Source organism: Dama dama, chromosome 23 (assembly GCF_033118175.1).
Source record: "Dama dama isolate Ldn47 chromosome 23, ASM3311817v1, whole genome shotgun sequence".
Lineage (NCBI taxonomy): Eukaryota > Metazoa > Chordata > Mammalia > Artiodactyla > Cervidae > Dama > Dama dama.
Window position 1 is genome coordinate 51980730 of NC_083703.1, and position 14540 is coordinate 51995269.

The 14540-nt window shown below is 36.9% G+C and overlaps 1 protein-coding gene across 2 annotated transcripts in view; it reads right to left on the bottom strand.

Moving 5' to 3' along the window:
- The window catches only part of ATRN (attractin), a 187714-nt gene that overhangs the window by 88893 nt on the left and 84281 nt on the right, over nt 1-14540 (bottom strand). For both annotated transcript variants that reach the window (XM_061126711.1, XM_061126712.1), the window contains exons 7-12: nt 8560-8650; nt 7471-7714; nt 6999-7182; nt 5809-5963; nt 2871-2955; nt 38-255 (exon numbers count right to left, since the gene is read on the bottom strand). In XM_061126711.1, the coding sequence (XP_060982694.1) occupies nt 38-255; nt 2871-2955; nt 5809-5963; nt 6999-7182; nt 7471-7714; nt 8560-8650 (977 nt within the window). The remainder of the gene's footprint in view (nt 1-37; nt 256-2870; nt 2956-5808; nt 5964-6998; nt 7183-7470; nt 7715-8559; nt 8651-14540) is intronic.

The following is a 14540-nucleotide window of genomic DNA, read 5'->3' on the forward strand; positions in this document are numbered from 1 at the left end:
AATTAACTACATTTCAAGAAGAGAAAAAAAAACATACTTCTTTTAGAAAAACATTCTGACTTTATCTTTTCTTGTGCTTCAGGTGCCAGCTCCCAGGAGACACACTGCGATGACCCTGTGTCCCACACACACCGGACACCAGGTCCCGCCGCGAGACAAGCAGCTTCACTCTGGTGTGCTTCACACTGTTCCGAGGTGAATACTAGGATGTCACTGAGGAGGAGACTATTAAAACCACCAAATACATACATGGTTCTAAAAGAAAAAAAAGAGAAAACGAGTTTACTGGAAACCTACATAAACAAATGCATGATATACTTTTTAAAATCTTTAGACAAACCTCACATATCAAAAGTTCTATAAAAAGTTAACTTTCAAGATCTCAAAAATCACTCTTAAACCTTACCTCCCAAATTCCAACCTTTCACAATGGCCTGTGACTACTCAGAACAGTTACAATAACCTATCTACTCTTTCTGACTGCTAGAATAGATAAAGGCTCTTTAATCAAAACTGTGTAATGAAAACACAGACCAATAAGAAAGAAATGAGTGCATACAGAAATTTAATGTAAGCTGTATTCTCATCAGTGGAACAGATGATTTCTCTTCAACTCTGATAGGCTATAATCTGCCAGGAAGTTTAGTACTAACCCACAATGAGGTATCAAGCAATTCATTCTCACTGTGTCTCAATTTTCCCCAAATCAACAGAGGACTAACTAAAGCATAAAGACTCTGTGGCTGCATTTTTACTGTATCTGAAAACTGACATATTTCAGTAACCAAAAATGAACACCAGGTTTAATTTTTAACTTCATATCGGCTTACTTGGTATCACATTATGTAGTCTGGATTCAACTAGTCAATTTATTGCTTGAACCAAATAAGCACCATCTGCCTCCCAGTACAGGAGGTATTCTTAGCAATCCTGAATCCTCTGGTCACATCGGCCATGTGAGGGTAGGCAGAGTCCTTCAGAGAAGCTTGGAGCAATGAACTGGAAAGAACAGCTGCATCTGCAGCAGTCTCAATACCCCCAGCCCACCTTCTTCCTGCCTCCCTCAAAAACCACAAGCACAACAACTAAGTGAAGCACAGCTGGCCTCATGCTGAGGCTCAATTAAGGGAATCATCCTTCAAAACATGTGAATATTATGTGAATCCAAGTTTCTCCTTAGGTAATTTACTTCACAAAATTAAACTAACCATTACAGCGGAAATTAACACAACACTGTGAATCAACCACACTATAGTAAGAAAAGTTGAAAAAATATTAAAATAGCCATGGTTTTTTTTCCTACATGACTCCCTTGGCATGCCCTGCCCCCTCCAACCCTGTGCATACACACAGAAACATTTAGGCTCAAAAATTCCACTGGGATTATAAAAAAGTAAACACATTATAACTCAGGCAAGCCATTTCCAATTTTGATTCATGGTTAAACTACATCTTATGGTAACTTGTCAACTTCTCTGAGTTCATATAAAACTTCCAAATATTTTGATAGCAAATCCACTTATTTGCTAATTATCATTATGGTACTAGTAGCTGCCATTTAGCAAATTTCTATTACGTGCCAAGTCCTATGCTAGGAAAACATTAAATAAAGATGAAAAGAGCTGAGGCCAGGCACCCATAGGTAAGATGATAACAAAATGGACCCACTGCTTTTCAGATGAAAAGCATCAACAGGCATTTACTAGAAAACTTTAAGGGTTTTCCTTACTGAGGCAATACATATTACAATTTAAGATAACATCTCAAATTATAATAAAAAAATCCCTCCACTTTAATCTATACTTAACAAATGTTTCTACTGTAAAACCATATTTATTGCTAAGTTTCAACTAAGTGTTTACTTTGTGAAAGATGTCCCTTTTTTCAGAGTCTAAGTTTTACTCTTCCTTCACATCTCCAAGATAGGTTGCTTTTTTTTTAATTTTTTAAAATTTTTATTATTTTAACAGCAAAACATTTTGTATTGGGGTATAGCAAATTAACAATGCTGTGATAGTTTCAGGTCATAGGTTGCTTTCTTATCTTCCCTCATCCAAGGTCAATTGCCTCATCTAACTTGCATTATGACAAAAGAAAATTTGAAAACGAAGGGAATCCTAACATAATATACATAGCCTCTATAGCATTTAAGTAGTTTCAGGATTGATAAGGCCAAGAATTTTAAAAGATGAAGTAAACAACAGTAATCAAAATAGAAACAAAAATGAGAAAGTTAACAACATGATTAGAATATTTTAACAAATAAAAATAAGGTACAAGTCACAGAGCCACTTTGGAGCTCATTTATAAGACAGATGCTTTTCCAGGGGCAGATTTATGAAGAGCTCTGTGAGTTTGGGCCAGACACTTCCAAATGATGCAATGAAACAGACTTCAGATAATACAAAGACTTGAATTGTATGAACCGCCACAGACTTGACCTATATGAAGCACCAGAATCTTCCATCTCTGTTCCCATAACTAAGTTTTTTTTGAAGTGCCCTCTTTTTAAAAATCTTTCTTCACCACTCAGACAAAAGACAAGAAATGCAACAACCTAAGCACCACAAATGATAGCAAATGGCAAAGGGTATAAGACAGTAACTGCATACAACTTCTGTTGTCCTATGCACTCAGACAACACCAAAGATAGCTTACTTCTAAAACCACATCAACAAACATGGCATTAGAAGTAATTCAAATCCACATCAAATATTTTAAATATAAATCAGGAAATCCATACCTAACATAATTCTGTGAAAAACAAATGGGGTAAAGTAATCAGGCAAATAATATGTAAGTTCAATATCAGTTCACATTTTACTTCATTTCAAACATAAGAGAAAAGGAGCAAGCACTTCTTCAATTACCTGTTGTATAAGACCGCTGAGTGGCCAAATCTGTTGACATCATGGTGGAGATCAGGTCTGGGAAGCACTGACCATCGGTCACAATCTAGGAGCAAGAAAAACACACTTCAGAAGGGACCATTATTCATAATCAGTGGAGACTGGCCATTTCTTTGGGAAAGAAGACTATAATAAACACAAACACAGCTCTCAGTTTTTCTTAGTCACGTCATTATTTCTGAGTTAAAACTCAGCAGCAACGGATCAGCAGGGCATGAAAAAAAGGTAGGACTCTAGAGCAATTCTAATTAATGAATGCAATGAAGACTCAGCACGACCAAAATCCAATAAATAAATCTAATTAGTGAACACACCCAACTTCCATGACATCCTTATCACTCACTCTGTTGCCCATCAATATTACCCATTACAGTGTTTTCTAACTTAATCAAATTTTACATTTTTCAAAGCTTATGTAAGTAAAGCATTTAATTCCATAATGATTTTCCACTCTATGTTGTTTTGCCCAAACTCAGTAACTAGAAAAGGAAAATACAAGTAGAAAATTAAAACTACAATAATAATAATAATAACCAACTTTATCTAATTTTTAAAAGGTCCTTTCCTAGATCTCCTAGATCTACTTATTTTCCTTTGTTCTGATCCAAGCTAGCAACTTCTCTTCTGGACCTTAATACCAACTAGTGCTGCTGAACCATACCAACCTCTGACTCACTGTCTCCTACTCCCAGACACAAGACTTTCACACTCTATCTAGACAATTATTCAGCCTTGACCACAAAAGCTTTCACTTCTCCTACCCAGCCTAAACTCTGTGGTGTTCCTCACATGTAGAACAGAGGCCATCAACTCCCACAGCCTCCTGCTTCCTTCCCTAAAACCAGTGTGGTAGGAGCCCTTCCTCTTGTCCCGCTTGACTTTTACCACAGCATTTAAATATGCCCAAGGAGGCACTCAACTTACCCCTTTTCTTGCCTTCACAGACAAGGGTTTTTTTGTTTGTCTGTTTTTAAGTGAAAATGGTCAACACTGACTGTGTTCATCTCAACATGCATTACTTCTCAGCTTTCTATAATCTGGATCTTTCCTCCGTGTCTAGAAGGTAATAAATGACCTCTTGGTTGCGGAATCTGAAAGACTCTTCAGTCCTTATTTTACTTCATCCCTCTGTAGCCACTGGTAACTGCTCCCTCACAGGTCCCCAGTCTTGCCTCACTTTCCTCTACTTCTCCAACATGCTTTTGCAGTCTCCATTCTCTTTCAGGCTTCTTTATGGATCTATCCCTTGGTTCTTTGTTTGTTCCTGATGACACATGCTCCCTATACAAAGTTCAGCCCCTCCTACATTTTCCCCACTGATTTCTGTACCTCTCTGTCCCATAGTCATCTCCAGTTAAACACGCCCTCAAATTCAATTTACTCACTTATTCCCAGATGCTGCCCTTCTAGTTCCAGCCTTGAGGGGAAAAAAAAAAAAAAAACCCATCTACTGTGGCCTACACCAGATATCAGATAAAGATGCTGTCACTGCTTTCAAAACACAGGTTCCTAGTAATTCTCAAACCCATTCGTCTCTTTATTCTCATTGTTACTTCCACAGCCTTGGCTCAAACCCGCCTAAGGACTTTTATCAAAAGCCTTGTTACACATCTTACCCCTCCCCAACTACTCATCATAATGCCACAAAGAGATCTCCCTCAGACACAAATACAAGTCTATTACCTCTTCTTTAAGATTCTTCAAAAAACATAAACACCTCAGCATAACAAGTCCCTCAAGCTCTGACCACACAGCTGCTTGCTTCTAGTTCTGCTTAAAGCCACTCTTCCCTGATGAGCTGCTAGGATACAGCCAGTACTAACTGTTCAGAGGCCCCAAGTTATGTAGCATAGTCTCTTAACACCTCTGTGTCTCTACACATGGGGTTCCTTTGACTGAGAAGTCCTACCTAACTTGGTCCAGCTGACTTCCCAGTGTTCTTAGGACCCAGCTTGCAAGGCCCTTCTCAAGAAGGCTTTCCCTACCATGTGTAAACCATGTGTAAACCAGACAGCTAGTGGAAAGCTGCCGTGTAGCACAGAGAGCTCAGCCCAGGGCTCTGTGATGACCTTGAGGGGTGGGGTGAGGGGGCCAGGGAGGCCCAAGAGGGAGGGGATACAAGTATACATCTAGCTGACTCACACTGTGGTACAGCAGAAACTAACATAGCGTTGTAAAACAATTATACCCCAATTAAAAAAGAAGACGACGACTTTCCCTGACTGCAACCCTTATCCCTAAGAGTTAAGGGGTATTCACAGGTGCTCTCATACGTTCTTCTCAGGCACATAACACCCTAAATTGCAGTGATATTGTCTGCTCCATTCTCTGCTTTCCCCACCATGAGGACAAGGACTGCAACTTATTCCCTTTACAATCCTCAATGTACAAGCTCAGTGGCTTGCACTTAAATGTCTGTTAAAAAAGAACATCTGATGATATTTACACAAAAGAATTTCTAATATTTGTTTTGCATGAACCAATATTGCCCTCTTCTGGTCAATACAATTACCACACCAAATATTTAAAACATGCCTGTCCAAGTTATTACATCAAGCATGTGTGAAAACAGTTTCAAGGGAATTAATAAAGCTAGACTTAAACCAACTTAACACAATGCTGGTGGTCACAATTACATAATACACTATATAAGGCTTTTAATTGTAACACAAGAGAGCCCAATCACCCCAACCCATCAAAGGAGGGACTTTAAAAGAATCTGATATAGAAGTAATGCTTTTTAATATATTACGATCAGTCAAATTAACATAAAAAACTCCATTTGGACCTCTTTCAAACAGCTTGACCACTTTTAGCTACAGATATTTTCTGTTTCTTTTTAAATGCTGGTTATGGACAAAAACGATTCTTGAAGCTAAAATGGCTTTGGGAAACTTACCAATGTCATAAGCCATGAAATCTGAAGAGAAGCATTTGGCCCCATGGCTCATGGATGTGTCATTGTGTGTGTTTCCTCCAAATACCAGCATGGTTCCACTCACTATCACAGCTGTGTGCAAGTAACGGAAAAATCGGCTGTCCTTAAGAATGGTCCTTTTGAGTTTATTTAAAAATAATAAATACAAGGTTAGTTCTTTAGAATGTTTAGCATCTATTTGCTAGTACAAACATAACCATTTTCTTAACTTCAGATCCAATGTGCAAATACTTTTAAATTTTTCTCTGTATATAAGTAATTTTCTCAACAATAAACATGTAAAATCAAAAGATGTAGGAAAATTTTGATAAACTATGTTGAGTCTTAAAAATATTCATACCCTATCACTCTGTAATTCTAGTTTCTGAGTAGAAATCATGTGAAATATAGATGGAAGCTTACACACAATCTTTATGAATAAGACAAGGGCTAGAAACCAAAACTTTCAACTGTGAAGTCTCAGTATACCCACATGATGGAGTATTACACAGTCACTAAAAATAACAATTTTAATGACAGATAATATACAATGTATCCACAGTTCAGTCTCAGATATGTAAGGAAATACAAAAAGCAGAGAAACTATTGCTTTATAATTATTTCATAACTCAAATTTGCCATATATTTATTAAGATTAGCATACTTTATATAGACCAAAAGAGAGTAGAATGAGGAGAGCTCTATACTTTTGGGTACTGAAGCCATCTCTGTTTGATGATTTCATGAAATGATGCCAATAACTGACCCCAATGATAATATCTTGGTCATCAAGAAAAGGTTAAAAAGCAAACTTAATTACAACAGTGTGCATAAACTCAGCTATGTAGAACAGTTTATTCCTTAGGACTCTGAAGAACTAAAATTTTACAGTGGTACTGAGTGAATGGAAATGGAAAAACAGTAAAAACAAAAAACAAAACACAAGGTTCTAATCTACTACAAAATTATAGATACTACTACTTTATCACCTACTGCTTATTTCACAACTTCTAGATACTACTACTTATCACTTTCTGCTTGTTTCACAATTTCTCTGTTTACAGTGATGAAGAGAAGTATCAGAAAGGCTTGAAAACAAAATTGGAGTACAATTTTCCCAGCAACTGATGTAATTCACATCCTAAAGTGAAAGCTCAAGAAAAAGCACCCACCACATCTGGGTGTCCACATTGTATCTGTAGAGATCATCTGCAAGCCGGTACTTATTGGCACTGAAAGCCTTGTAGCCTCCGTGAATATACAGAGCCTTGGTCCTATCATCATAGACGCTGCTATGGCCGTAGCCACCTTGGACAAGGGCACCCTGGGTGTGTAATATACTCCACGTGTTCTTACCTGGAAAGAGCAAACAGTTAAGGCAAATGTTGCAGGATCGTCCTCTCAAATACTTAAAATTACCAATTAGCTTAAGACAAAAGAGATTTCAGGAAACTTGATACACATAACTTTCTCTAATCATTTTTAAAGGAAGGCCACCTAAAATTTAATACAAATCCAGGTGGCCAAACTTCAATCTGTTAGCATTAAGTGCCATCTTTGGCTCCCTGCCAAATTGACAGTAACAAATACACACTACTTTAAATTTAACATTCAAAAAATATTCACTGAAAAAAATATACCTACCCAAGTCATATTCCTGCACACTGCTTATATATCCATAGAGAGGGCAGTGACCAAAGATAACCAGCATGACCACTCGGCCAGTTTTCAACGTGACAATGTGCGCCGAGTGCCCAACCACTGCATACTGTTCCTTTGCTTTGGGGGACAACAACACCCATGATTCATTATGAATATGAAACACTCTCAACTCATTGGTCACATTCCCCGTTGAATCAATTTTTCCTCCATACATGTAAATTTTATCCTGGGGGAAAAAATGTAAACAAAATTCTAAAAAATATCAAAAGGATCAATTCTACACACAGAAAAGTGAACAGTTCAAAACCTCAATATTATTCTTAGCTTAAAAAGTGTTAGTGAAAAGCACCTTTCAGTAAATTATTAGGAAAAGGATGAAGAAGAACAACATAAATCATAACTTTTATCCCTAATACTTGGCCACTTTTCTTGGATTTCCTCATACAAGATTTTTTACACTACAATATGATTTGGAAAAATAAAGTTGAAATAAACTACAAAATAGGGAAATGAAAATGACTATTCAGTTACATTGTAATTCTTGGCTAAACCTGCTAATGAATGTAAAAGCTTATCTACACTAAGTTAATTATTAATCATTTAGTACCATACTCATAATATCCCAGTTTGACTTATGAATCCATTTAAATCTCTCAGGTTAGATTCAACTTTAACTTAACCAATTATATACCCCTCAAATATTAAAGTTTTCCCCTAATTAAAACCAAGAATGAAGTCAAAATCAGTGAAAGTAGAACGGGGGTTACCAGGGGTAAGAGGTAGGAGGGAATGGGGAATTACTGTTAAATGAGCATGGAATTGCAATTTCATAAGATCAAAAGAATTACAAAGATGGATGGTGATGATGACTCCAACATTATGAGTGAAGTTACTATTACTGAATTGTATACTTAAAAATGGCTAAGATGGTAAATTTTGTTATGCATAGTTTACCACAATAAAAAAGATTAGGAAAAAACTCCAACATTAAATAGCTATCAATCCCATAATATGATAAAAGTAACTATGGAAGAGTTGAGTTTCTAGCTTAGTAGAGTAGAGACATTTTACCTGGTATAATGCTAAAGAATGGCCATATCTAACAACCACACTGTTCACAGAAGGGTTCAGTGCAAGCCACTCCCTAGAAGCAAGGTCATACCTACAAAACAAACAGATCATATTTTCACCCAAACAAGGAAACAGAACATCTTGGAGTCTTTATTTGTAACCTAACCCACTTTGGAGATGTTCGTTAAATCTATGATGGATGTGGGGAGGTACCTGAGCAAACAAACCTAGTATCTGGGCCTATTAGGCGTTTGAGAATTCAGGAAGGGGCAGCGGGGCTACACTGTCTGGGAACGAAAAAGAAAACCAACTGAATTTTCTAGTGTTTCCTGAAAACTTCTATACACTAGATCACTTGCAGGTTGCATTATAGTCAAGGGACTTTCATTACTATAACTTTTCTTTCATTTAACCATATAAAAATAAGTCAAAGTCCAACTCAGTGATGTCCAACTCTTTGAGATCCCATGGACTATACAGTCCATGGAATTCTCCAGGCCAGAAGACTGCAGTGGGTAGCCTTTCCCTTCTCCAAAGGATCTTCCCAACCTAGGGACTGAACCCAGGCCTCCTGCATTGCAGGTGGCTTCTTAACCAGCTAAGCCACAAGGGAAGCCCAAGAATACTGGAGTGGGTAGCCTATCCCTTCTCCAGCAGATCTTTTGACCCAGGAATCAAACCAGGGTCTCCTGCATTGCAGGCAGGAGCTATCAGGGAAGCCCCATATAAAAGTAAAGACACATATTGAAAAAAAAAATAAATAAATAAAGACACATACTGACAACTAGCTTTAAAAAAATTCCTAGCCTTTCCTTTTCTTTGCCTAATTTATATTTTTAAAAAATTTTTTATTGGTGGATAATCACTTTACAACGTTGTGTTGGTTTCCGCCATATAACAACATGAATCAGCCATAAGTATATGTACGTCCCCTTCCTCTTGAACCTCCCTCCCACTCACCAGCCCATCCTACCCTTCTAGGTAGTCACATAGCACTGGGTTGAGGTCCCTGTGCTGTATAGCAACTTCCCACCAGCTATCTTTTTTAAATATGGTAATGTATATGTTTCATTGCTACTCTTTCAATTCATTCCCCCCCATTTACTTTAAAAAGTAATATTTTCAAGAAAACTATAATATTATGCCATTTCAATTATAGTACAAATACATTTAAATACCTTTAAAATACAAAATGACCACATATTCTGTCACCCAGAAATGAACAGTATTAAGTAAACTTTCTTCCAGATATTTTTTATGGATACATATAGAAGAATAGATGGATAATATACATTTATACAAAGGGGATCATAATGTAGGTGACAATTTTAATAAAGTATTAACTTTAAATCTATATAATAGAAAAAAGAAACCAAAGTGGAACCAAAGCTATTTTTATATTTTAAATGTTTACTTTCTATAAGTTTTCCTGAATACAATTTTTTAAACTATGAAAAACATTATTGTATGTAAATAAGATATGCTTTATCACAATAGCAAAAAGGGAAATAAGTATCCATCAATAGTAAATGGATTAATCAATTATAGTACATCTATAGAATAGAGCAAAAAATAAATATGCTCAAGCAATGTATTATTAATATAAATCTTGAAACAATGTTAAGCTAAAAAAGCAAACTGGAGAATACTGTTTCTATAAAAACTAAATGCAGAAAATTTATTAATGCTAAATATGTTCATATATATCAAAAGTCGCTTGTGTGTTATGTGCTCAGTTGTGTTCGATTCTTTGGGACCCCATGGACTGTAGCCCACCAGGCTCCTCTGTCCATAGAATTTTCCAAGCAAGAATACTGGAGTGGCTTGCCATTTCCTATTCCAGGGGATCTTCCTGACCCTGGGATCAAACCTAAGTCTCTTGTGTCTCCTGCATTGGCAGGCAGATTCTTTACCACTGCGCCACCCGGGAAGCCCATATTCAAAATCTAAAGACATGTATGCGAACAAATGACACCACACTCTCAGGATACTGATTGTCTCTCGGATTTTCATGGGGCAGGCAGGGGTCTTAACTATATTAGCAATGTTTTATTTTCTAACCTGAATGGTAAATGTATTAGCATTCATTATTTTTCTCTAAACCCTTCCCTTTATCTTAAAATATTTTATACATGATTTGAAGCAAACATAAAATGGTGACAATCATTAAATACAAATAACAGTTAAATCAGTACCAGCTATGATTTTATGTATTTTAATATTCCAAATTTTAAAAAATACATGAAAAATTATTTAGAAAGTAAATTCAATTTAATTTTAAAATTATACATAATTTAATTTTGGACAGACTCCACTAACTTCCTGCTTTGAAAGTTGAAAACAGTAGCACCTATATTTCCTCCCATTTCTTCTCCCAATTTGTGTTACATTTACATTGTCCAGGTTCAAATCATGCACATTCCATTCTATAATTTCAGAGTTATATAGTACTGGATCTACATTTTAGCTGAATCAATCTTCTCACATTCCTCTTACCACAACTTCTCCTTCTTGAGTCTTTATTAATTGGCTAGATTTCACTGTCAAATGGCTTTTCCAAGTGAAGCCCCTATGTGCGCCTTCCCCTAAATTCTTTCATGTTGAAGAATACCTGCTTGCTAGCTTGAGAGGTGAATGTGTATAATACTCATGGGCCATCCTTTCTTCCCCACACACCATGCTGATGCTGCTCCCCCGAATGCTGCTGGTACTGAATGTTGCCAATGGAGGTCTGCGGCCTGTCTGATTTTTTTCCACTCTTGAGTAGTTTGTTTTTCTGTTTGGAAGTCTATGAAGTCTTAATCATTCTCATTCTCTCACCCGCTCCTTTCTTTCCTCCCTCCCTCCCTTTCTCAATCAATCAGTCAATCAATGCATTTCTCTGTTTTTTTCCCCCCTTACTTTCTTTTTTAAAGACACAGTACCATACTTCACTTATGGTATAAATAATTTAAACGCATCTGGGTAAATGTTTTTAACAAAATGGACTGCATACTACTGCAACTTTTATGGCAATCTACAAAGTGTTTCCTGAGAAGAACTAGCATGACTTCTGAAAAACACATATATATCTTATGTTCAAGTTTGAAAGAGAGGAGCACAAAAACAGAAGGAAATGGTGAGAGCACAGAAACAAGTCTCCACATGACCCAGTCCAAGTCTCTTTCAAGTGACATGGAAGGTGCTCAATATGTATCTTAATGCATGTTACTTTTCCTCAGTCAACATGTCAGCCCAAGAGCTGGTCAGAGACACCAAGGTGCTGGCAAGTCCCCATAATCTGGTTTAGATGAACTGCCAAAAGACACGTAACAAGTTTTCACTCTTTTTTTACAACACAGAGAAGCAAACGTTAAGACAAGAACAATGCTGATGCAATAAAATGTAAGAAACCCCATGTACTAAATAAATGCTCCTTCTTATGGGAGTGGAGTCCAAGATAAAGGAATATTCAATAACTAGTTCTAAGACCTGGACATGCAGTTAAGCAAAGACAAACCTCAGGAATTCAGAAATAGGTGTCTTCCATAAAGGTAGAGCCATTTCTCTCACAAACTCCTCCCTGATGGCTGGTAACACAATGCTCATCCTGCCACAGGGCACATACTCTGCCCCTCCCAGTGGCCTGGTATTCCAATCACAGTTTCTAGCCATCCAAAGACCACAGGATACGCTCTGTGGAGATTGAACATGATCTCAGCCAGAAGGAGGCAAAGAACTACCTGAGGTTTCCCACCCAATAACTTGATCAAATTAGGTCTTATCACTGAACAATTATAAAATTCTTCCTGAAACATCTTGTGCTATTTCAATCCACCTGTTCTGTTAGGTTCTTTTCTTCAGTCACAGCAATTATCTATATTATATTGGATGTTCTGTCTCCCATGTATCTTTGCTTTCCTCTAATTAACTTTATCTGTATTCACTTGATCATGTGTATTGAGGTGTCAGCAGTTCAATTTTCATTCTAGGTTTTGCTGTACATAATTTATTTGTATTTCTTTACATGTGTAACCTCTCATTTCATCTCATTTTGTTATTATCATCTTCTTGTCCTTCAGCTTGTTTTCTGAATTCAGATTCTCATTATTTTGATTCATAGCACAAAGCAATTGGAAGAAATCTTCTGCTTTCAAGTTTACTTTTCCTCTATGATCAGTTCTTGTCAGTTTTATATGCTGTATTCTTTCCTTTTTACTTTTTTCACCATAGATATCTGCATGCGCTACAATGTCATTTCTTTCATCTTGCTGTGGTTAGATTGCTCTCCAGATATTACATTCCCAAAGTATGTGTGAATTTTCCTTTTTCCACTGTATCTAAGACAAGTTAATCTTTCCATCCTAGTTTTAGTGTGAGAGTTGGCATTTTATGTTCTATCCCCTTCTCTGAGGTCTGAAGAAATGTTGGGGCTCAGATGTGGGTAGTATGTTCAGTATTAGAATAATATATCCAAAGTCTACTTACCTCTGAGATTTTGTTTACGTGTCCTTCCTCAGAGATCAAATTTTGGGATATCCAAATTACACAGAAACTCTGACTTCTGGGTAAGGTCAGCCACTTGATCAATTTCCCCCCTCTTTACCTGATCCTTCTCATCAACTACTACTTCTACTATTTGGTTAAAAGGCTTAAAAAGAAAAAAAACCCACAGTGATACCCAATCAGTTTACTTCTTTCTAGATTTGGGGCTATTAGTGTGAACTCTCAGAATTTCACCCATATGGTTTCTGCAGGTAAAGGAGGAGTCGGTCTTACTGTTCCAATGTGCCTGTTTTAAGTTTATTGGATCAGGTGATACTCCTTATCAAGTTGCTCAATTTCTATTTTTTTTTTTAACTTAAAAAGCAGCAATAACAACAAACACATTTTGCTCAAGGAAAGGAAATTCAGTGATGAAGTTTCAATCGGAAATCTTAAACCAGAAGACCAAGGCCATTTGTTTTGCAAGAGGACCCTTGGGTGACATGAAATAGCAACTGTTTTTTAATGTAACAAAGTTTTGGGTTAACAGGGACCTAGAGAAAACAGAAGGAGGGTGATTTCCTGGAATATACTTATCTAAGAGTATCGATAATGATCAAATTTATGATCTAAAGTTCCAGAAATATTTCTTCTAAAACGTGTCACTATATTTACTTTTCATGAGTCAGTAAAAATTTATTTGAAACTATATTAGTATTTACACAAAATACATAAAGCTATAAAATCACGTTTTGATCAACTACAAGTAGAAAACACGTTAAAAATCTAAAGAATAAGTGTGGAGATATATTCGTTAGATTACTCCTTTCTGCCCATGGACAATGCCAAGTAGGCTTCATTAAAGTCCCCCTCCTCCTCTGCTGTCATGTCTAAGTCAAGAGTCTCTCAAAGAGCTGGAAAATTATGGAATATCTTCATCACAGGTTTCGGTTTTGGAAAAAAAAAAAACAGATGTGAGTCTGAGGAGTCATTCTGGGCAACAGGGAATGCTCACAGACTGTGTGGTAATGGGGGATCTAAACACCAAGTGCTCCAGAGGCTGCATGTTCATCACATATGTCATTGTGAAGGAGGTGGATGCAGCCATGAATGCAAGGCCACAAAGTGGATAGAAGAGATGTGTAACCAGAGAGGGAACTTTGGTTCCACATCTTACTCAAGAGAAGATTTTCAAAGTCCTGGTGCCCATTTAACTATGAAAAATATTTTTGCTGGTGGCATTAATGAAGACACTGAAGAACATTATCTAAGAGATTATCTTGAACAGTAGGGGAAAACGTAGGTCATGATTGACTGAGGCAGTGGCAAAAAAGAGCCTTTTGCTTTTGTCACCTATTATGACCATGACTCCATAGACACGATTGCTGTTCAGAAATACCACACAGTGAATGGCCATAACTGTGAAGTAGGCAAAGCCCTACCTAAGCAAAAGATCGCTAGTGCTTAATCAAATCAAAGAGGTCAAAGGGGTTCTGGAAACTTTGGTAATGTGAATG